Source organism: Triticum dicoccoides, chromosome 4A (assembly GCF_002162155.2).
Source record: "Triticum dicoccoides isolate Atlit2015 ecotype Zavitan chromosome 4A, WEW_v2.0, whole genome shotgun sequence".
In the NCBI taxonomy this organism is placed as follows: domain Eukaryota; kingdom Viridiplantae; phylum Streptophyta; class Magnoliopsida; order Poales; family Poaceae; genus Triticum; species Triticum dicoccoides.
This window is the reverse complement of record NC_041386.1, coordinates 718,358,441-718,379,448: the sequence shown is the minus strand read 5'-3', so window position 1 is coordinate 718,379,448 and position 21,008 is coordinate 718,358,441. Positions and strand designations below refer to the sequence as shown.

General features: G+C 47.6%; 2 protein-coding genes across 2 annotated transcripts in view; one reads left to right on the top strand and one right to left on the bottom strand.

The window, feature by feature from the left end:
• The window catches only part of LOC119288143, a 12,376-nt gene extending 5,992 nt beyond the window's left edge, over positions 1-6,384 (top strand). The window contains exons 3-4 of the mRNA XM_037567769.1: positions 1,677-1,769; positions 6,101-6,384. Of these exons, the coding sequence (XP_037423666.1) occupies positions 1,677-1,769; positions 6,101-6,215 (208 nt within the window). The 3' untranslated portion in view covers positions 6,216-6,384. The remainder of the gene's footprint in view (positions 1-1,676; positions 1,770-6,100) is intronic.
• Positions 6,385-8,145: 1,761 nt separating this feature from the next.
• Positions 8,146-15,700, bottom strand: LOC119284227 (probable LRR receptor-like serine/threonine-protein kinase At3g47570). The gene is made up of 5 exons (XM_037563437.1): positions 14,857-15,700; positions 14,201-14,379; positions 12,406-12,440; positions 8,952-12,298; positions 8,146-8,820 (listed from the first exon to the last, which is right to left on the bottom strand). Exons 1-5 carry the CDS (start codon positions 15,698-15,700, stop codon positions 8,375-8,377), a joined length of 4,851 nt encoding a protein of 1,616 aa, XP_037419334.1. The 3' UTR covers positions 8,146-8,374.
• Positions 15,701-21,008: the final 5,308 nt, after the last annotated feature.

Genomic DNA, 21,008 nt, shown 5'->3' with positions numbered 1-21,008 from the left:
CTCCGTGGTGTGGCCCCCCTTCCACGGACGGCAGTGCCGTCGTCACTTGGAGGGGGAATCGTGTGGGTGCGGTAGAATTAGAGGGAATCTAGTGGTGGGTTGTGTCCAGATCGTGTTCGGGGATGTTGCTATGGGCTGACCTATCGCAACCAGGTGGAAGAGACCACTGGTCAAGGCCCGTACGACAAAAGTCAAAGGGCTCGAACTCCTGGTCAACTGGGAGTCGGGGTGACCTTCGGGGCGTAGCTATGCCACCGAAACATCGCACGACTCCTGATGCATGTGTGAAAGTGTTGTGGCATGCATAGACACCCTTCTTGGGGCTCCGTGGTGTGGCCCCCCTTGCACGTAGCTATTAGTTATCCATAATATTTTTCTTTTTCCTCAACAGTGGCATTTTAATTTTGTCTATTCCGGTTTGTTTAGTCATTAAACTGATCAATGTTCTGACAGGAAATGAAATTTATTCCTATCTTCCAAACCATCGTGCTCGCAAAAAAAAACTGATTAGCTATGTAGTCTGTGAGTTCTACACAATTTAGACAAAAAAAAGTGCTCGCAAAAAAAGTCATCGCAAAAAAAAGGCCACTCGTGCCTTATCCACCTCGCCCCGACCACTCGTGCCTCCACGCCGCTCGATCCACCCCGACGCCGCCCTTGATCTTCGCCGCCGCCGCCCCCTTCTGCGCCGGCGCGCCCCCGTCCCCGCCTTGCACCGCGCGCCCCCGTCTCCGCTCCGCACCGCCGCCGTCCTTCCCCATCCCGCACCGCCGCCGTCCGTCTCCGCCCTGCACTGCCGCCGGCCGTCCCCGCCCGCCCCGCATCGCCGTCGGCCGTCCCCGCCCGGCCCCATCCCCGCACCGGCCCGGTCGTCCCTGCCCCCTTCCCGGCCCCGTCATCCACACCCCCTTCCTGCCCCGGAGCTGCTGGTGAGGTGGCCGTGGCCGCGGCTCTGGCGGTCCGGCGCCCCCTTGCCGGCCCTCTGCTACTGGTGAGCACCGGCTCCGGCGGTCCGGCGTCCTCTGCTACTGATTTTTTCCTTTTTTTTTACCTTTTTACCTGCTGTTAGTGCTTGGATAATGAGTCAATTTGATATATACCTACTGTTAGTGCTTGGATATATACATATTGTTAGTTTTTTACCTACTGTTAGTGCTTGGATATATAATAAGTCAATTTGGTGCTTTGATATATATACTGTTAGTATTTGGATATTTTACATCGATTTGGAATAGCACTACAGCAGCTTTAGTTTTTCATCACGAAAAAGTAAAGAAATATGGTGTGGTGTGTGCACAGGAGAAGCTAGGGACTAGAGAGCATTGGCAAGACCCAAATTTTACATCGATTTGGACCTCCTATTAGTTACAGTAGTTTACTTGCTTGGAGTTTTCATTATGGCTGTCTCCCAATATACAAATGTACCAAGTTTGATTACCAAGTTAAGATTACTTATATAATATATAATGATATGTATACTTCCACGACGATGAGATGATATATATACTTTTGCCACGGTGGATTAGCATTCTTTATTGTGTCGCATCTTCGTGATGAGTGGTTTTTTGTTCATGATGGTCTTGCTACAAAATAATGATGAATCTTTTTTGACACTTGATGATCTAAGTTTTTTTGACACTTGATGATCTAAGTTTTTTTGTTGGTAAAATTTACAGGCTTTCTGGTGTTGCATATCTTTGGAGTCATCGTCATCGAAGGCATTGGTCTGTGATTTCGTCGCTGTTTGACTACTTCGTCTACAGTCGAGGGTGAGCTACGAATCCATCTTAATAATCATGTCACTAGATTTTCTTTTCTCGTCAAGTCGCGTAACCTAGGCGTCTCCCGTCCGAAATGGTTGCATCGATAAATATGCATTCAATTGCATATTTATCACTGCAGCTCTTTCGGATTGTCCAGCGTTTTCCACGGACAGTCCGAGGATGTGTAGATTGGGTACGTTGTTCATGCTCTACCCTGGTCCGAGACAGGATTTCGGTGGCGCCTCCCCGTTGTTCTTTGGAGCACATCCTCTCGGCTATTAGCCGCGACGTGTATCTGGAGAACAGCGGGGAGGTGCTGCCGAAATTTTGTCTCGGAACAGGGTAGAGCATGGACAACGTACCCAATCTACACATCGTCGGGTGGGATTAGGACCCATCTTTACCTATTAGAGATGTAGGTGGATTCATTGCCGTCCACGCCGTAGAAAATGAAAATTTGATGTGATTAATTTAAATGAATCCTTAATTTTGTTGTGTGGCTCCCAATAAAGCAGAGGATGGCAGATAATCAGTGGATGTACAGTGGTTTTATCCGTCGGAATCGAGTAACATCAGAGTGGATCGCAAAAACCGATGTGTATTTGAAGGAGATATTCCGTAGTCCAATGAGAATTATCCCACCATGCCCCTGTGCGAGATGTGCCAGACGTCACCGTAAAAATCAGAAGGACATGACTGACCACCTTCGCACACATGGATATATGCCAAACTTTGACATGCCGCCGATAAACTTAGCCGAGCAGGACCGTGGAAGAGAGGAGGTGATGCGACAACGCATCGATGGTTATGTGGACGACGGGGTCAGGGACATGCTAGATGATGTCATTGCTGCAGAAACGGCACATGCAACACCTTCAGAGAATGAACCGGACGAGCCGGAGGCAACCGCAAAGGCCTTCTTGGAGGTCTTGGCCTCGTCGAAGAAACCTCTTTATGCGGGTGCAAAAATATCCCAGTTGGATGCCATCTCACAATTGATTGCAGTCAAGGCTGAGTACGGCTGTAGCCAGAAATGCTTCGAAGCATTCTTGGGAGTATGGGCTAACAGCCTCCCTGAGGGTCATGAACTGCCGAAAAACATGTACGATATAAAGAAAATCATAAAGGCACTCTCTATGGATTATGAGAAAATAGATGTTTGCCCGAAGAATTGCCTTTTGTTTAGGCACGAGTATGCGGATGACAAGTACTATAGGCAGTGCGGTTCGTCTCGGTACATTGAGGTGGTCGGTGAGGATGGTGAGAAAAGGCAGCTAGCCATCCCCGTTAAGGTTCTTCGGTATCTTGATTTTATAAAAAGACTGCAACGCCTTTTCATCACGGAGGAGTCTGCCAAAATGATGAAGTGGCACAAGGAAGGTATAAGGTACAATCCAAAAAAAATCGTACATGCATCGGAAGGGGAAGCATGGAAGTCGTTCGATGAAGAATACCCCGAGGAAGCAGCCGAGGCTGGGAATGTCAGAATAGCCATATCAGGTGATGGGTTGAATCCATATGGTATGTCGTCCAATCCATACAGCTGCTGGCCCGTATTTGTAATTCCGCTCAATCTTCCTCCCGGTGCCCTAATGCAACGCAAGACCATGTTCTTGTCGCTCATCATTCCGGGGCCTGATTATCCGGGGAAGCAACTGGGTGTGTTTATGCAGCCGTTGGTGGATGCTTTGCACCATTCTTGGTACTTTCCGAGGTTGACATACGACCGGGATCTGCAGAGAAATTTCTTGATGAAAGTTTGGTTGCACTATTGCATGCATGACTTTCCCGGCTACGCTCTATTCTGTGGATGGTGTACAAGTGGGAAGATGCCATGCCCAGTGTGCATGCAGGCTCTGCGAATGATTTGGCTGAGTAAGGGTGGCAAGTATGTAGCCTTTGACCTGCATCGACAGTTCCTCCCTCCAGACCATCCAGACAGGGAAGACAAGGAGAACTTCACGAAAGGCCGGGTTGTTCATGAAGTAACCGAGATTCCAACATTTTCGGGGGCAGATGTTCTTGCTCAGCTAAAAGCTCTCCAGCCTAAAGTCAAAGGCAAAGGCAAAGCCAAAGCCAAAGGCTTCGAGGGATATGGTGAGACGCACAATTGGACTCACATTACCCCCTTCTCGCAGCTTCCCTATTTCAAGGACCTCAAACTTCCTTACAATATCGATGTGATGCACACCGAAAAGAATGTGGCAGAGTCCCTTTTCCATATGATCCTCAACATTCCAGATAAGACGAAGGATAACGTTAAAGCTAGAGCCGATCAACAGAGAATTTGTGATAGACCACGTCTGAACATGAAGCCTCCAACAGGCGGTCGAAAAAACTGGTTCAAGCCAGATGCTGACTTTGTCCTTAAACCGCCAGAAAAAAGGAAGTACTTATCTGGCTGAAACACATTTTGAAGTTCACCGATGGTTATGCATCGAATATAAGTAAGGGAGTCAATCTTTCAACGGGAAAAGTGACCGGCCTGAAGAGTCATGACTATCATGTATGGATTGAGCGGATAATGCCGGTGATGGTTCGAGGCTATGTCCCTGAGCATGTCTGGCGAGTGCTTGCCGAGCTAAGCCATTTCTTCCGCACGCTCTGTGCTAAAGAAGTAAGTAAAGACGTGATTGAAAAATTGCATAAGAAGGCACCGGAGTTGATAGTCAAGCTAGAGAAGATCTTTCCGCCAGGCTTCTTTACTCCGATGACACATCTCATTCTGCACCTCGCGAACGAGGTATTGTTGGGGGGGCCTGTGCAGAATCGCTGGCAGTACGGCCCTGAGAGACAGAACAAGCATCTCCGAAAGCTAAGATTGAAGCTTCCATAGCTGAGGCAGTTATCCCAGAGGAGGTGGCAGACCTCAGGACATCATACTATCCAGACCATGTTCCCCATCTGCATAACAAGGTGCATCGATACAATATAGAAGAGCCCAAGTATCAACCCAGGCTCCATCTATTCAACGCACAAGGTGGGAGGGCTGGGGCCTCGAAATGTTATAACATGCCACGGCAAGAGTGGGAGGACCTCATGTTCTATATCTTACACAACATCAAGGAAGTTGAGGAAGTGTGGATGAGGTAATACCACTACACCATTCCTTTATGTCTTCCACATCATCATGTTCTATGTTCACTTAGTCCCGGTCTAACACCGCTTTTCTTTTTTTTAGTGATTTCGTTCAAGAGGAATGGACGGGAATGAATCCTCCTACTGAGGCGGAGGCACTTACTCTTCTCCGTCATGGAAACCCTGGACGTAAAAATTTTGTTGCTTGGTTCATGGAGAAAGTAATTTTCCACACTCCACTATTAAATACCTAGTTCAACATTTATTAGTTAACTAATGCACGCAACAATTTCAATTATACTTGTAGGGAAAAGATCCGAACATATCTATGGATGATGAATTGAGATGGGTTTCCATGGGTTTTGACCCTGCCGTCATGACATGTAAAAAGTATGATGTGAATGGGTATCGCTTCCATACAGAGGAGCACCAGAACAGCCGGCCTGATCCCAAAACTATAAATACCGGAGTGTACACCCCCGGTCAAAATTCAGTAGACTACTACGAAAGGGTACAAAATATATACGAGATTAAATTCCACCAGGGGCGCGAGACCCTAAATCTGTCTGTGTTCAAATGTCGATGGTTCGATCCACGGGAGGGGGTAAAACATACGCCTTCCATTGGTTTGGTCGAAGTTAAACCATCAACCGTCTACGCCGGAGCCGATCTCTTCATTGCGGCTACCCAAGCTACACAAGTATATTATCTGCCTTACCCATGCCAGAAAGAGTACCTAAAGGGTTGGGAAGTTGTGTTCAAGGTGTCGCCACATGGTAAGCTACCGAACCCGAACGAAGACGATTACTACAACATTAACCCCATGACATACGAGGGAGTGTTCTATCAAGAGCAACCTGATGATGATGATGTGGTTAGAAACGATGACGCTAGACCATTGGGTGAGATGATGTGGATCCAAACGATGACGATGCACGGAATGATGGTGAGCCATTGTCAATGAAAATGACATACTTATGCTAGAAAAGCTAAACGAAGATGCTGACGACGAGGAAGAGCCTCCACCTCCGTCAGACAACGAAGATGATATGATTGATAGTGATGATGAGACTGACCAAGAAAGAGGTTACAACAGTGATGATTCATATGGGTTCTAGCAGATGTACGTTTCAAGTCTTTTTTCTATGGTTTAGGAATATGCCTTTTTATGCTTTTTATTAATGTGTTTATTATTCCTTATTATTATGCCTTTTCCTTCATTTTTAATGTACTAATTGTTTATTCTCTTTTCAATGCAGGTTTGTGGAACATTGGGCAAGGGGAAGGCTGACGGCGTGGGTTTCCTACGCAAGGTCGTCAACATGCCTAGGCTTCGGCGGACTTAGCGGTGGTGGTGGATGTCCTGGCGCTTAAGCCTTTGGGTGACCGTGGTGGTGATCATAAACTTGTGGTCTTTAGATGACTTGTGGTCTTTTAGATGACTTGTGATCTTTTAGATGACTTGTGTGCTTCTTTAGATGCTTATGTTTGTGATGATGGTTATGTTTGTCATGATACTTATATTGTTGTGATGGTGTTTGTTGTGAGGATGATACTTATATATGTTGTGTATGTCTATTTCATCATATATATATGCTGTGAATTTGAATTGAAACCAAACAGAAAAAAGGAAAAAAAATTAAACGGAAACTATGCCTACGGCTTAGCCGTAGGCATAGGGTTACCATGAGGTACCAGAGGACGACACGTGGAGCCTATGCCTATAGTTAGGCCGTCGGCATATATCTAAACTATGCCTACCGTTACGCCGTCGGCATAGCCTGGCACCTATGCCTACGGCATAGCCGTAGGAATAGATTTAGACATATGCCGACGGCCAAGCTGTAGGCATAGCCTGCCCACGGAGCTAGTAGACGCCGCCACGTGGCATGGCTATGCCTACGGCCTAGCCGTAGGCATAGTTTCAAATCTATTCCGACGGCTACGCCGTAGGCATAGCCGTGCCCACGGAGCTAGCAGACGCCGCCACATGGCAGGGTTATGCCTACGGCCTAGCCGTAGGCATAGTTTCAAATCAATGCCGACGGCTAGGCCGTAGGCATAGCCCTGCCACATGGCGTCTCCTCTATGGGCGGCACTTGACGGCGGCCACCGTTAGCGTGGAATGTTGCCGACGGCCCCGGCCGTCGGCATAGATGTACGGACACCGTCGGCAAATTATCTATGCCGACGGCTTTTCTATGCCGACGGCATACCGAGATACGCCGACGTATATTATGCCGACGGCCCTATGCCTACGGGGGCCGTCGGCATAGGCCTATCCCGACGGGAATCAGGGCTATGCCTACGGCCTGGGCCGTAGGCATAGGGGTTTATTCTGGTAGTGACTTAATTGGTTGTTGCTTTTCTGAGATGGAAAGTTATCTGTTTCAACGGCTTTTGCAAGATAATGACACTCGAGAATGGTCAATATAATGTTTGAACTGTATAAAAATAACAGCCTCTATTTTACATGTCCTTCCTTGGATTAATTGGACAGTCTATATTGATGGAAAATAGCTAGGTTGGTTCTAAAATAGTGCAAGAATCTCAGTACTGTAGGATTGACAGCAGTCTTAGGTCAACATCTCAATTGTATCCAGGGATCACCAGAAACACCAGTTTCTAAATTACGGTTGGGTCACAAACTGAAGCCTCAAGATGTCGAAGGTAGCAAATAGCAACATGGAATAGCTAGCTGTTGTCGATGATGGGCTTCCTAATATGTACGAACATGAACTTCCTGGGATCAAACAGACGGCAGCATGCAGTGTTTGTGATGAGACAAGTACAAGTTCCATGAGCACAAGCTGTGATTAGTACAAGTAGCATGAATATATACGGTAGAAATACACCATATGAGCACAAGCTGGATCTGCAGGCTGTGATGAGTTATTATCATGGTTAGGAGAGTTTGGTCGGTAATAGCCAGGTAACTCGATTTCTTTCTCTTGTCATTGCCATATCAATTGTACCGGCCATTTTGGTCTGTGCCCAAAAAAACTGTAATGAGAAAAAAAAAACCTACTGCTTGGTACTGTCCCCTTCAGTGTGCTACACATCTCTGGTTTTGAATGTTAATTCTGGGTGATGTAGCAGGTTTGCTTTGGTCTTCCATTCATGTGCTTCCCTTTTGAACATCCAAATGGCGATTTCTCATAAATTACCCAATTCTGAAAGTTTGTTCAAAAGAGTCCATCTGATTATCTATTGCTTTTTCTTGTAGTTTTGTAATCACTTTGTTTTCTGCATCAAGGTCCTGGGCATTAAAGAGCTCCATATTTTTTAGATATGTTCTAGGCAGTAAACAGTTGCATATGACCTTTTATTGTGTTGTATCGTACATTTATCTTTACATGGTTACATAAAAAAGGATCCCTTCCAGCTCCCGTTGAAAGGTAACATAAGGTTCCCTTCTAGCACCTGGTTTGCTGTATGTAATGGGCTCTTGGTTTACTTTACTAACTACTATGGGATTTATTCCACCATTTTTGAAATTAAACTTATTGAAAGTACACATATGCTGGATGGAGCTAGCTAGTCGTTGATGGCCTCTCATTGTCCTCGATGAGCACTGAGCGAGAGGGAGGAGCATGGGAGATCAATTGTTGTGCCACACCACGTGATGTCGTTGCTGCCTTTTTGGTGTACTCTGCTTTGATATTCTTCAACCTCACAACCACGTTGCTTATCGTTGTTCTCTCGTCAGGCGAGTCGCTGCAACAGAGCAAACCTAGCTCAAATACTGGCACAAGAAATCCATTGGCCAAGTCGTAGCTAGAAAAGCAGCCTTGTAGTATCTGGTCATCCACAACACCCATAAGCTCTGTGGGAAATGCATGGTGAACCCACTGCCTAAGGGTTAATTCACCTCCAAACATAGCATCAGTGGGTCTTCTTCTAGTGAAGACTTCTAGGAGCATGATCCCGTAGCTGAACACATCGCTCTTCCGTGATGCTTTTCCAAGAGATCCGTACTCTACACAAGAAACAAAAAACAATATATATATATATATATATATATATATATATATATATATATATATATTAGTATATATATGCATATATATGTCGAACTTGTCTGTCATTTCTTAGGTCCTAGTTGAGTACCTGGTGCCATGTAGCCCACTGTTCCAGGCATGCTTGTAGAAATTATGGAGTTGTCATCACCTAGAAGCAACCTTGCAATGCCGAAGTCTGACACATGTGCGGTCATGTCCGCGTCAAACAACACGTTGCTCGGCTTCAAGTCACAGTGCAAAATCACTTCGTAATGCTGATGATGCAGATACTCTATTGCCATCGACACGTCGAGCATGATATTGAGCCTCTCGAGGAAACCCAAGTGCACTGTACTCTGAGACCGGTGCAATAGCATCTCTAAACTGCCATTTGGCATGTATTGAAATACAAGTGCTCTAAAGTCTAGGTTGGAACACGTGTTGAGTATTCGTATTAGATTGCGGTGTCGTGCCATGCGAAGCACACTACACTCAACGTCAAAGCTTCTCATGGCCTGGTCCAGTTGCATGTCAAGAACTTTTATCGCGACTACCAAACCACTCAATTGCCCCTTGAAGACTTTTCCAAAACTTCCGGACCCCAACATGTTATCTTCGTTGAAATTATTTGTGGCCTGAGTGATCTCACGGTACGAGACGATCTGATGGCCTATTCCATCAGTTGGATCAACATACATTTTGACCCCTCTCTTGTTCTTGTGTTTTTTGTTAATCCATAGGTATAAGCAGGTAGCAATACAGCCAAAAACAACCATGGCTATGGGAAGTAGAAATTCTAGCGATAGTTTGTTAGTTGAATGAGATTCGTCAACACATGGCAAAAATCCTAGGCGTGGAGCGCCACATAGCCCAGCATTCCCAGTCAAAGATTGCAATAGGAGGTTTGAGAAAACACCACCCTCTGGTATTTGTCCTTCTAGTCTATTGAATGAGAGATTCAATGTAGTCAAGTTGGTAAAGTTTGCAAGGAACATAGGAATGGTACCAGAGAGGTTATTGAAGGATAGGTCCAATGATACTAAGTTAGTTAGCTTTTGAAGTGGGTTTTCTATTGGGCCTCCGAATGAGTTGTGTGATAGATTTAAATAGGCTAGCATCTTAAGTTGTCCAATTGACTGTGGGATGCTTCCTAGGAAGAAGTTAGAAGAAAGGTCCATTTGATATGTTTGTATTAGTCGAGAAACATCCAGCGGTAGTGCACCGACAAAAGAATTGAAAGAAAGGTTGAGTTCGACAAGCTTATCAAGGCTGAATAGGCTTTCAGGTACCATTGAACATAACTGGTTATTGGACAAATCGATTTTCTCTAAACTACTGAGATTACTGAAGCTACTTGGTATAGCTCCAAATAATTTGTTTCTTTCGAGAAACAACCGTTGTAGACTCCCAAGCTTGCCCATTTCTATTGGTATAGCACTCAAAATGTTATTGCTAGAGAGATCAAGCAACACAAGATTTTGTAACATAGTGATAGATTCTGGAATTGGTTCGATGATTTGGTTATTAGAAAGATCTATCCATTCTATGCTACTTATGTTTGAAATTGTTGTTGGAACTCCACCTACCAACTTGTTATCAGATACAACGAATGTGATTAACTGTGAAGTGAGGTTTCCTACATAGTCAGAGAGGGCACCCGTGAAAGAATTACTCGATACATCAATCAGTTGGAGGCTTCTGCTATTAGATAAACCAGATAAGAACTCCACATTTCCCTCTAGATAGTTCCTTTGTAGAATAAACCTTTCCAATGTTGCTATGTTGCCAAGTTTTGGTGGTACTAAGCCGGATAATTTATTCTTATCCAAATAGAGGAAATTCAACTTGGATAAATTACCGAGGGAAGGTTGAATTGTACCAGTAAGTTCATTTGATCCAAGATGAAGATAGGAAAGCTTTTGCATTAGCCCTAATTCTAGTGGAATGTTTCCTTTGAGGTTGCAGTGAGATAGGTCCAGCGCAATAAGACTAGTGAGATTGCCGATAGCAGCTGGGATCAAGCCTACAAGGTTATTTCCACCCAACGAAAGATATTTGAGGTGTTGCAATCTACCTAACCATAAGGGAACAACATCCAAAAAAGAATTGTCATTCAAAAATAGTTCTTCGAGATATTGACATGATGCAATCCCCAATGAAATCCTACCGGTAAATTTGTTTGGACCGAGGTTAAGAGTTTGCAACATTGGGAGGCTAAAACTATGATTGTTTGGAATCGTTCCAATATGGTTGTTGTTCCCGAATGAAATGTATTGCAACATGGACTTGTTGTATATTGTTTGTGGAATGGGACCTGATAGGCTGTTGTTTCCAAATTCAATGTACTCCAAGGACGGTGTGTTATTGAACAAATAAGGAGGTATTTGACCACTCAGCTCATTTTCAGACAGAGTAATATATCTAAGGTTATGAAGAGGTAGTAGCATATCAGGAGGGATCTGGCCCGAGAGTTTGTTATTGTGGAAGTAAATGTAGCTCAGAGCAGGCGTGCTATTGAACAAATTGGGTGGTATTTGGCCACTCAGTTCATTTTGATACATAGCAATTACCTCAAGTTTCCCTAGACAACTTAACAACTTAGGTGGGATCTGGCCAGAGATCATGTTGTTGTTAAAGTAGATTTTCCTCAAGGAAGGCGTGTAACTGAATAGGTGCGGTGGTATTTGGCCACTCAAGTCATTTTCAGATAGGGAAAACATCTCAAGTTTACGCAGACGAAATAACAACTCAGGGGAAATTTGGCCCGAGAGCCTATTGGTGTCAAAGTTGATGACTCTCAATGAAGGTGTGTTATCAAATAGATTGGATGGTATTTGGCCACTTAATTTGTTCCCAGCCAGAAAAATCGTCTCAAGTTTCGGCATACGAATTAACAACTCGGGAGGGATTTGGCCGGTGAGTTGGTTATAACTTAGATTAATTGACTCGAGCCCTCTGAGATTCCCTAGGGATGTAGGAATGGCATTTGATAGGCTATTTCCTACAAGACGAAGATACCAAAGCCGACGTAGCCTGCCGAGCTCATGAGGGATGGAACCGGTGAGGTTTGCATAGGTAATATCAAGAACAGAGAGGAAAGAGAGGTTACCGAGGTGAGGAACCAAAGATCCAAAGAGGGGTGTGTCCGAGAAGGCTAGAGCAGTGATGCGCTGCCGGCGGCGGCTGCACGAGACACCGATCCAGTGACAGAAAGATGTGCCGGCAGTCCAGTTGCCTGCCAATACACCGAGAGGGTCGGCAAGCTGGGCTTTGAAAGCCAGCAGCGCGGCGAGGTCCGTGTCGCTGCCATTAGCCGGAACTGAATAATAATAAGAAGAAGAAGACGTGGAGATGACTGAGAGTAGGAGGAGAAGTAGGATGATGGAAATGCGGACAGATGAGGGTGCTGCAGCCATGGATCTAGTTGCGTGTCTTAGCTGTTTATCTTGATCTGTGCTATAGAGTTAAGAGTGCCTGGATATTTATAGGGGTTTTCTGCATTCACATTCCTCTGTTTGTTAAGCAGTCGCTGTCTTCTTATCTGTGCTAGCTGCCTAACTCACTTGACGGTCTCCGCACGGCACTGGAATACTGGATGCTAGTTTAGTGTATCAAATCAGTGATAGTACAAAAATATCCACAGGAGATGCTGTTTTGCATTTCCCACGGCAGAAGCTGATAGATGTTCAAGTGGTGCTGCCAGTTCCCATCAGTGAACTTTATACGTCTGTCCAGCAGCAGCTTGCTCGTCTCCATCATGGAGAAAATGGTTGTGGAAAAAACATGGAAAATCGATGCTGGGAGAAGAGAAGACTTGAGTGCCCATCGCTGTACACTACAACTTGGACCGTTTTTTCTTCGATTAGGACGTACCACTTGGAGCTGTACAATGTAGTGTTGATTGTAACAACTAACAAGTCTGCTCATGACTGGTGAGTGAGCTGGCTGCTATGGTGCCATGTCAGGCTGCAGGTAGGACTATAATGGGCGTCCCACCTTCAGCCAAAACTTGGTCCCAGTACATTTAGTGGGAATAACCAGAGATCCCATCTGAACTTACACAAACTATGTGGGCACGAGTGGGATCCCGCTTGGCAAATGCACTCACGATCGGAAATATTACACTTCAGAATGCACAGGGCAGTGTATTACACTAAACGCTTGTATAACTGCTCTGATCCTTGGGTTACAGCCTTAAAACAGAACCAGTTGTACAATAATCACAACGTAATGCTAATGCACGGAAGGATGAATCAACTGATTGTTCAGAGGATAATGCAGAGCACGACAACAATTGGTATTTTAATTCATATTCAGAATCCAAAAGAGCCCTGGACAAGGGTGACACGAGTTCAAATATCTTCAGAATCTTTTCTCATTATTTGGTTTTATATTGGTGCATACTCTCAACATTGGTGACATTAGTTCGAATATCTCGAAGCTATTGAATCCTTTGGCGTGCATTTTGAAGAGTGCTGCAACTCTGCAAGTATATATAGTTCAATGCTGAATGAGATCAGATACCTCCTTATACTGTATTTCACAACACAAGATCAATACATACTGAAGAGAATAAACTTGTTTTTCTAAGCAAACATCATTCTGAAGTTTGAACTCCTAAGAACGTGTCATGTTCCAAGAAATGGCGTACTAATTCCCTAGTAGATATGGACGTCTTCTGTTCGCTAGTGATGCAACTTTGCAGAACAGGGAAAGGTGGATGCATAATACGTCGACAGTAAAGACCACAGAGGCAGGTAGTGAAACAATGCATTGTACAAGGGGGTGAGAGGCAGCTTTCTAATCAAGATATTGTAGTTATAAATGCCTTTATATAATATAGTCTGGCAATGAAAATATTAGAGCCTTGACATAACAAGTATGCGAAACCTTCAGAATATCAATCCTCTACTATTTTTTTATGCCAGAATAACAAAAATGAACCTGAAGTACACATTCGTATTTAAGAAATAAAAGAAATATATATTCAAGATACCGTAGGTTCCAACAATTTCATACTTGTTTTGGGGCTAGTCGACAAGATGAACGCAACCGCAGTCACGGATTTTCTGTATGAGATATGTTTAATTTTTTTTCAAAGTTTGGTCGACATTCCCGCCTTATATCTGAAACGAACCATGTAAATTCCGAGGTATTGCAGTATTGATATGTGGAGTCCATGTACCGATGAATCCATGTGCCGGGTTGTAAGACAATAGGCTTTGGGGGGAACCGGCACAACCCTCTAGGGGTGGCCTATCACATATATATATAATGAGGTGGTATACAACGTTACAATATACACATGTAAATACAGTCTAACACCCTCCCTCAATCTTAGCCACTTTCTAATGAATCTAGAAGGGTAAGATTGCGCCTGCAAGTCTCAAACTGTGGCAAAGGCAATGGCTTGGTGAAGATGTCAGCAAGTTGATCCTTGGAAGAAATAAACTTGATCTGTAGTTGCTTCTGAGAGACACGTTCACGCACAAAGTGATAGTCAACTTCAATGTGTTTCGTTCGGGCATGGAATACCGGATTTGCAGAAAGGTATGTAGCACCGATGTTATCACACCAAAGAACAGGAGGCTGTGATTGGGGTATACTTAACTCCTGAAGCAAGGACTGTACCCAGATGATCTCTGATGTGGCATTGGCCACAGCCTTATACTCAGCCTCAGTACTGCTACGCGAGACAGTAGCCTGTTTCCGAGCACTCCAGGCAATCAGGTTAGAGCCAAAGAAGACAGCATAACCCCCCGTGGATCGCCTGTCATCCGGATTGCCAGCCCAGTCTGCATCAGAATATGCTGAAAGACAACCAGAGTCAGACGGCCGAATATGCAAACCATGAGCCACTGTGAAACGAATATAGCGCAAAACCCGGTTAACAGCAGACCAATGAGTGTCACGGGGTGACTGCAGATACTGGCAGACTCGGTTAACAGCATAGGAAATGTCTGGTCGCGTGATCGTCAAGTACTGGAGCCCACCAACAATACTCCTGTACTCTGTCGCATCAGAAGAAGAAAGAAGCACACCATCAACAGCATTGAGCTTATCAGTGGTAGACATGGGTGTAGTCGTCGGTTTGTACTTAAGCATCCCAGCTCGCTGCAACAAATCCAGAGAGTACTTCTTCTGCGTCATAACAAGGCCAGCAGCACGAGAAGTAACCTCCACACCAAGAAAGTAATGAAGCTTCCCAAGGTCCTTGACCGCAAAATCAGCACCAAGTGAGCGAACAAGCGCAGTAGCAGCCGACTGAGAGGAGCTGACCAAAATGATATCATCTACATAGACCAACAAGTACATAGTAACCTCAGGCCTTTGAAGAACAAACAATGAGGAGTCAGCAGTTGATGATGCAAAACCATGAGCACGAAGAGCCATTGCAAGACAAGCATGCCAAGCACGAGGAGCCTGCTTCAGACCATAAATTGCCTTGGACAGACGACAGAGATGATCAGGGCGATCCGGATCAGAGAAACCCGGAGGCTGGCGCATGTAAACCTCCTCCGCCAAGACACTATGAAGAAAAGCATTTTGAACATCAAGCTGACGAAGAAACCAACCTCGAGTAACAGCCAGAGAGAGAAGAAGTCTGATGGTAGTAGGCTTGACCACTGGACTGAAGGTGTCTTCATAGTCAAGTCCAAAACGCTGTCGAAAACCACGAGCAACCAGACGAGCCTTATAGCGCTCAATGGACCCATCAGAATGCCTCTTCACTTTGAAAACCCATTTGGAATCAATGACATTTACCCGTGATTGTGGAGGAACAAGAGTCCATGTCTGATTGCGAAGAAGCGCTTGATACTCCTGCTCCATGGCCTCTCTCCAATGAGGAATGCGCATAGCAGCTTGATACGTGCGTGGCTCAGAGGATGGATCTGCGAGAGCAGTAGACATGCACGCCGCTAACCAAGCAACTGTGCCATCGTGACGTTGCTTAGGCTGAAAAATGCCACTCCGACTGCGCGTATGTGGACGTAGAGCAGCAGCAGGAGCCGGCGGAGGCGAAGGTGACGGAGACGTGACGGTCGCCGGAGATGCAGGAATCACCTCAGGCGAGCTCGGGACAGACGACTCCGGGCTGCATGGCGAAGACTGGCCCGACGACAGGGGCTCAGAGGCCATGGGCGAACCGAGAGTGGGCGAGGCCAGCTCCGGTGACACCGGCCCAGACGGCCTGGTGAGGCGAGAGCAGGCGAGGCCGGCCCTGAGGAGAAGGGCCCAGACACCCAGGGCGAGGCAGGGGCGGGCGAGGCCAGGCCTGGTGATGACTGCCCCGACGCCCTGGGCGAGACGGGGACCGAGGAGGCCGGCCCAGTCGGCGGGGTTGCAGGGCGCGACGATGGCGAAGGCAGCCCAGAAGCCAGAGGCGACCGGGCCAGGACGTTGATCGGCCGTGCATGAGCACGGAAACCGAGGCCATGCAGGGGCGCCATGTGCTCCTCATGCACAACAGAAGGTGCCGAGGATGAAGGCGATGGCGACGAAGAGGAAGATGGCACTTCCAGAATCTCCAAACGAGCCCCACGACCAGTGCCTGCACCATGGTTAGGCAACAATAGAGGAGAATATGCAACATCATCAAATTGGTCAGAAGCAACAGAGGATGAATGCATGATAGGTGGCTCGGTAGTGGACACAGGGAGTTTGGCAAAGGGAAAAACATGCTCATCAAACACAACATCCCGAGAGATGTAGACACGATTAGTGGGCACATGAAGACATTTGTATCCTTTATGAAGAGAGCTATAACCAAGAAAAACACACTTCTTGGAACGAAACTCGAGCTTACGCTTGTTATATGGACGGAGATGGGGCCAGCAAGCACACCCAAACACCTTGAGAAAGGTGTAGTCCGGTTGTTCATTAAGGAGAACTTCAATGGGAGTCTTCATATTCAAAACACGAGTGGGAGTACGATTGATGAGAAAACATGCAGTGGTGAAATCATCACTCCAAAAACGAAACGGAACAGATGCATGGGCCAAAAGAGTCAGACCAGCTTCAACAATGTGACGATGCTTACGTTCTACTGAACCATTCTGCTGATGTGTATGTGGACATGCTAAACGGTGAGTGATCCCAAGCGACTGAAAGAAGGAGTTGAGGTTGCGATACTCGCCACCCCAGTCCGACTGAACATGAACAATTTTGTGCTTGAGAAGGCGTTCAACATGTTTTTGGAACTGAACAAAAATGTCAAACACATCAGATTTACGTTTGATAAGATAAAGCCAGGTAAAGCGGCTGTAAGCATCAACAAAACTGATATAGTAATTATGACCACTAACAGAAGTCTGAGCAGGACCCCATACATCTGAAAACACAAGTTCTAAAGGATGTTTCACCTCACGACTGGACTCCGAAAAAGGAAGTTGATTACTCTTCCCCTGCTGACAAGCATCACACACTGCTACATCTTTATTACTAGACACACTAGGAAGCTCATGACGACGCAAAACATGCCGGACAATAGGTGTGGCCGGGTGACCAAGACGAGCATGCCACTGTGACGGAGATACCCGAACTCCACTGAAGACGCGAGCGACGCCAGGATGCTCCAGACGATAGAGACCTTGGCAGAGCCGCCCACTAAGAAGAATGTCCCTCGTGCCCCGATCCTTAATAAAAAGATCAAAAGGATGAAATTCACAAAGCACATTATTATCACGAGTGAGTTTAGGAACTGAAAGAAGATTACGTGTCACAGATGGAACTCGAAGAACATTGTGAAGTTGAAGACTCCTATTGGCATGTCTAGTGAGAAGTGATGCTTGACCAATATGAGAGATGTGCATACCTGCTCCATTGGCGGTGTGGATCTTGTCGGAGCCATGGTAGGGTTCACGAGTGTGAAGCTTCCCCATCTCACTGGTCAGGTGCTCTGTCGCCCCAGAGTCCATGTACCAGTGGGGATCAATGGAGTAGGACTGAGTGTGTCCCTGTGGCTTCTGCGGCGGCGGACGATCAGCCATGGCGACCTGACGAGCAAAGTTGCGTGTATCCTTCCCGTCATTGCCGAGACCAAGAAAACCCCGCTGGAAGCGCTTGTGACACTTCGAGGCCCAGTGCCCATCGCGACCACAAAGCTGGCACACACGTGGACCGCCAGCCCCTGGTAGCGTCGCAGTAGGAGGAGGGGTCGAGGCGGGTGGTGGTGACTGCCCTGAAGGAGCCCTGGATGAAGCAGAGGAGCGACCACCCTTGGTGGCGGCATTTGCCGAGAGGGCGCCGTTGCCCCTGGATCGGCACGTCTCGACTCGTTGCTCAGTAAGCAGGAGGCGTGAAAAGACCTCGTGTGCTGGCATGGGCGTGGAGTTGCCTCTCTCATTGATGATCTCGACTAGGGCGTCATACTCCTCATCAAGACCATTGACAATAAACGAGTTGAACTCGGAGTCGGTGAGGGGCTGTCCAATGGAGGCCAGCGTGTCGGCGAGACTCTTGGCTTTGTTGTAGAACTCAGTGGCGGTGGAGTCAAGCTTCTGACACTCCCCAAGTTGGCGACGGAGCCCAGATACACGAGCCTGCGACTGTGCCGCAAACGAGCGCTCAAGAATAGTCCATGCCTCGTGGGTCGTCTTGGCGAAGACAACAAGCCCAGCAACGGCCGGAGAGAGCGACCCCTGGATGGAGGAGAGGTTCGCCTGATCCTGCCCTGTCCAGACACGGTGAGCCGGATTATAGACCGGACCGTGCACGCTGTCAACCAGCGCAGGAGGGCAAGGGAGAGAGCTGTCGACATAGCCAAGCAGATAGTGACTCCCAAGAAGCGGAAGAACCTGCGCACGCCAGAAGATGTAATTGTCCGATGACAACTTGATGGTGATGAGATGGCCGAAGTGAAACGGCGGCGGCGGCTGCGATCCCATCGAGGAGACTGGCTGAGGTGAGACCACCGTGGAGACAGTCAGAGGGGCAGCCGGCGCGGTGACAGAGGGCGCGATGGCCGCGGTTGACGCCGCGAAGCCTGCCAGCGCGACGTCCTCCGCCACCAGCGGCGCAGTGGCCGAGGGCGCGACAGCCGCGGTTGACGGGCGGCGGCGATGTGGGCCACAAGCGCCTGCCCGGGCGAAGTAGCAGCCGGCGGGAGTGCGAAGAGGGAGCCGACGCTCCGTGTCCCGATCGGCGCCTGAAGGGAGGCGGCATCCAGCGGCCTCGAGAGAAGTGCCGCGAGGGAGGCCGGCAGAAAACCGGTGGCGGTGGAGCCGGACGCAGCGGCGGACGTCATAGCAGTCGGGCGACGGCGACGGCGGGCGCGGCGGCGGCGGCGGTGGCGGCGGCGGTTTAGGGTTTTTAGGCGGAAGCGGACGTAACCTAGCGTGATACCATGTAAGACAATAGACTTTGGGGGGAACCGGCACAACCCTCTAGGGGTGGCCTATCACATATATATATAATGAGGTGGTATACAACGTTACAATATACACATGTAAATACAGGTAACCCATGACGAGTCTGAAACATCAAGCCAAATAAAAATGGATTTAGAGAATTTGTTAGAGAGATTACAAAACAAATGAGAGCTGCTAGGTGTGGTGGTAATGGAGGGAGTCCAACCGTGTCATTAGAACCGGAGACGACGACGCAACCGCCCCCGCGTCGTCCGGACGGACGGCACGGGCGGCTCCCGATCCAGTTTCGTCGGGATCTCCCCACCTCTCTCGCTTCCCTCGCCGCTGCCGGACGACGCTGCCGGGCAAAGCCTGTGTGGCTGACGGCGACGGCTTCTACGCAAGGCGCTGAACGGCGCGCGAGGTGAACAACAACTCAGCAGCGATCTTCACGCAACGTCCGAAGGCTAGAGCGATCTGCGCATGGACATGCAGCGGCAGGCGATCTGTGCACAGGGACATGCATAGGTCAATGGCTAGAGCGATCTGGGATTCTGAACTGGGCAGCATGGTGATGCCTTGGCAATGGCCTGGGTGGAGATGACCATCCATTCTCCTCCAGCAGCCTGCGGTCAAGATCATGCAGGTTCGGACCGAAGCTTCCTCCGGCTGTCCAGTACGTTGAGCATGGCAGCGTTGGTGATAAGGGTCATCTTCCCAAGCGACCCAAGACGCTCGCCGCTGTTGCCGCCGGCAGATCACAAGGCCGAAGGAGTTTGGTGGTGGTGCCTTGGGACTTACATCGGTTGACCGATGCTTGTCACTTGGCCGCAGGTGGTTCGTCCGATCGATGCGAGGGGGCAATTTTCGTCCTGACCATGGCGGCACCGTCCGGCCACTCGAGCCACAGATTGCAGTGGCCATTCAAGGGTCTTCATGAGAGTTTTTTCTTCAGATCCACTGGTTGTTGCCAGCAGCTCGCACTGGCGAGGTTGCGTGATGTAACCGGAAGGCTCCATTGGGAGTTTCGGTGGCTCTCAATCCGGCCAGTTTGCATTCAGCGGTGAGATAAATTCTATGGGTGACGGCTTGACGCAGAGGAGATTGTTGTGCACCGGCAAGTCATGCCGGCATGTAAAGACTGTGCCTCACTTTTAGTTGCTGGGATCGTGGAAAGTGGTGGTGACAACATGATGACTTCGATTTGGTGGTGCTTCTCGAGTACCCGGTCTCGAGTTCCGGGGTGAAAACCCTAGGTCTGACCTGAATTGGTTATACCTGGCGACGGCGATGTTTTTACGTCGTTACCTTGATGAAGGCATTGCTCGGATGTGCTCGGACTTGTTCTTCAGGGTGAAAACCTAGAGTCTGACCTTTGTTGGTCGGGTCCAGTGACGACGACATTTAAGCGTCGTTTCCTGCCTGAAGGCGTTGCTGTTGAAGAAACTTACTCGGTGCGCTTGTTCTGTCAAGAGATGGTTGGTGCGGATATGGTCGTTGATGTAGTTTATCGACCGTTGTTTTGATCGTTTCAGAGTGTTTTTCTTTTTCTTTTTCCTCGCTTAGGCATAGCTTGAGTCTTATATGACTTTGCTCTTTGCTGTCGTTTTTTTCTCTCTTTTGTGTGTGTTGGTGTTGCCTGTGTGCATCTTGGTTATGCAGAGGCCGGGTGTGTGCTCAATGTGTTTGTATCTCTTTGATGCTTCATTTTGAGTTAATAAAATCCACCCTTTGTCGAAAAAAAAGGTGTGGTGGTAATAGGAAATATTTTTCTCCAACGAAACACCAACACAATTTTGTCAGATGCAAGCTCACAA

What these genes read in the sequence shown, in the direction of transcription:
- LOC119284227 (XM_037563437.1), bottom strand. Translation starts at nt 15,700, where the DNA reads ATGCGCATTCCTCATTGGAGAGAGGCCATGGAGCAGGAGTATCAAGCG. An exon ending in TCTTTCTTCTTCTGATGCGA is followed by an intron (nt 14,380 to 14,856) that starts CAGAGTACAGGA and finishes TTTCTGCAAATC; the next exon opens with CGGTATTCCATGCCCGAACG. An exon ending in AGTGGGCTACATGGCACCAG is followed by an intron (nt 8,821 to 8,951) that starts GTACTCAACTAG and finishes TTTCTTGTGTAG; the next exon opens with AGTACGGATCTCTTGGAAAA.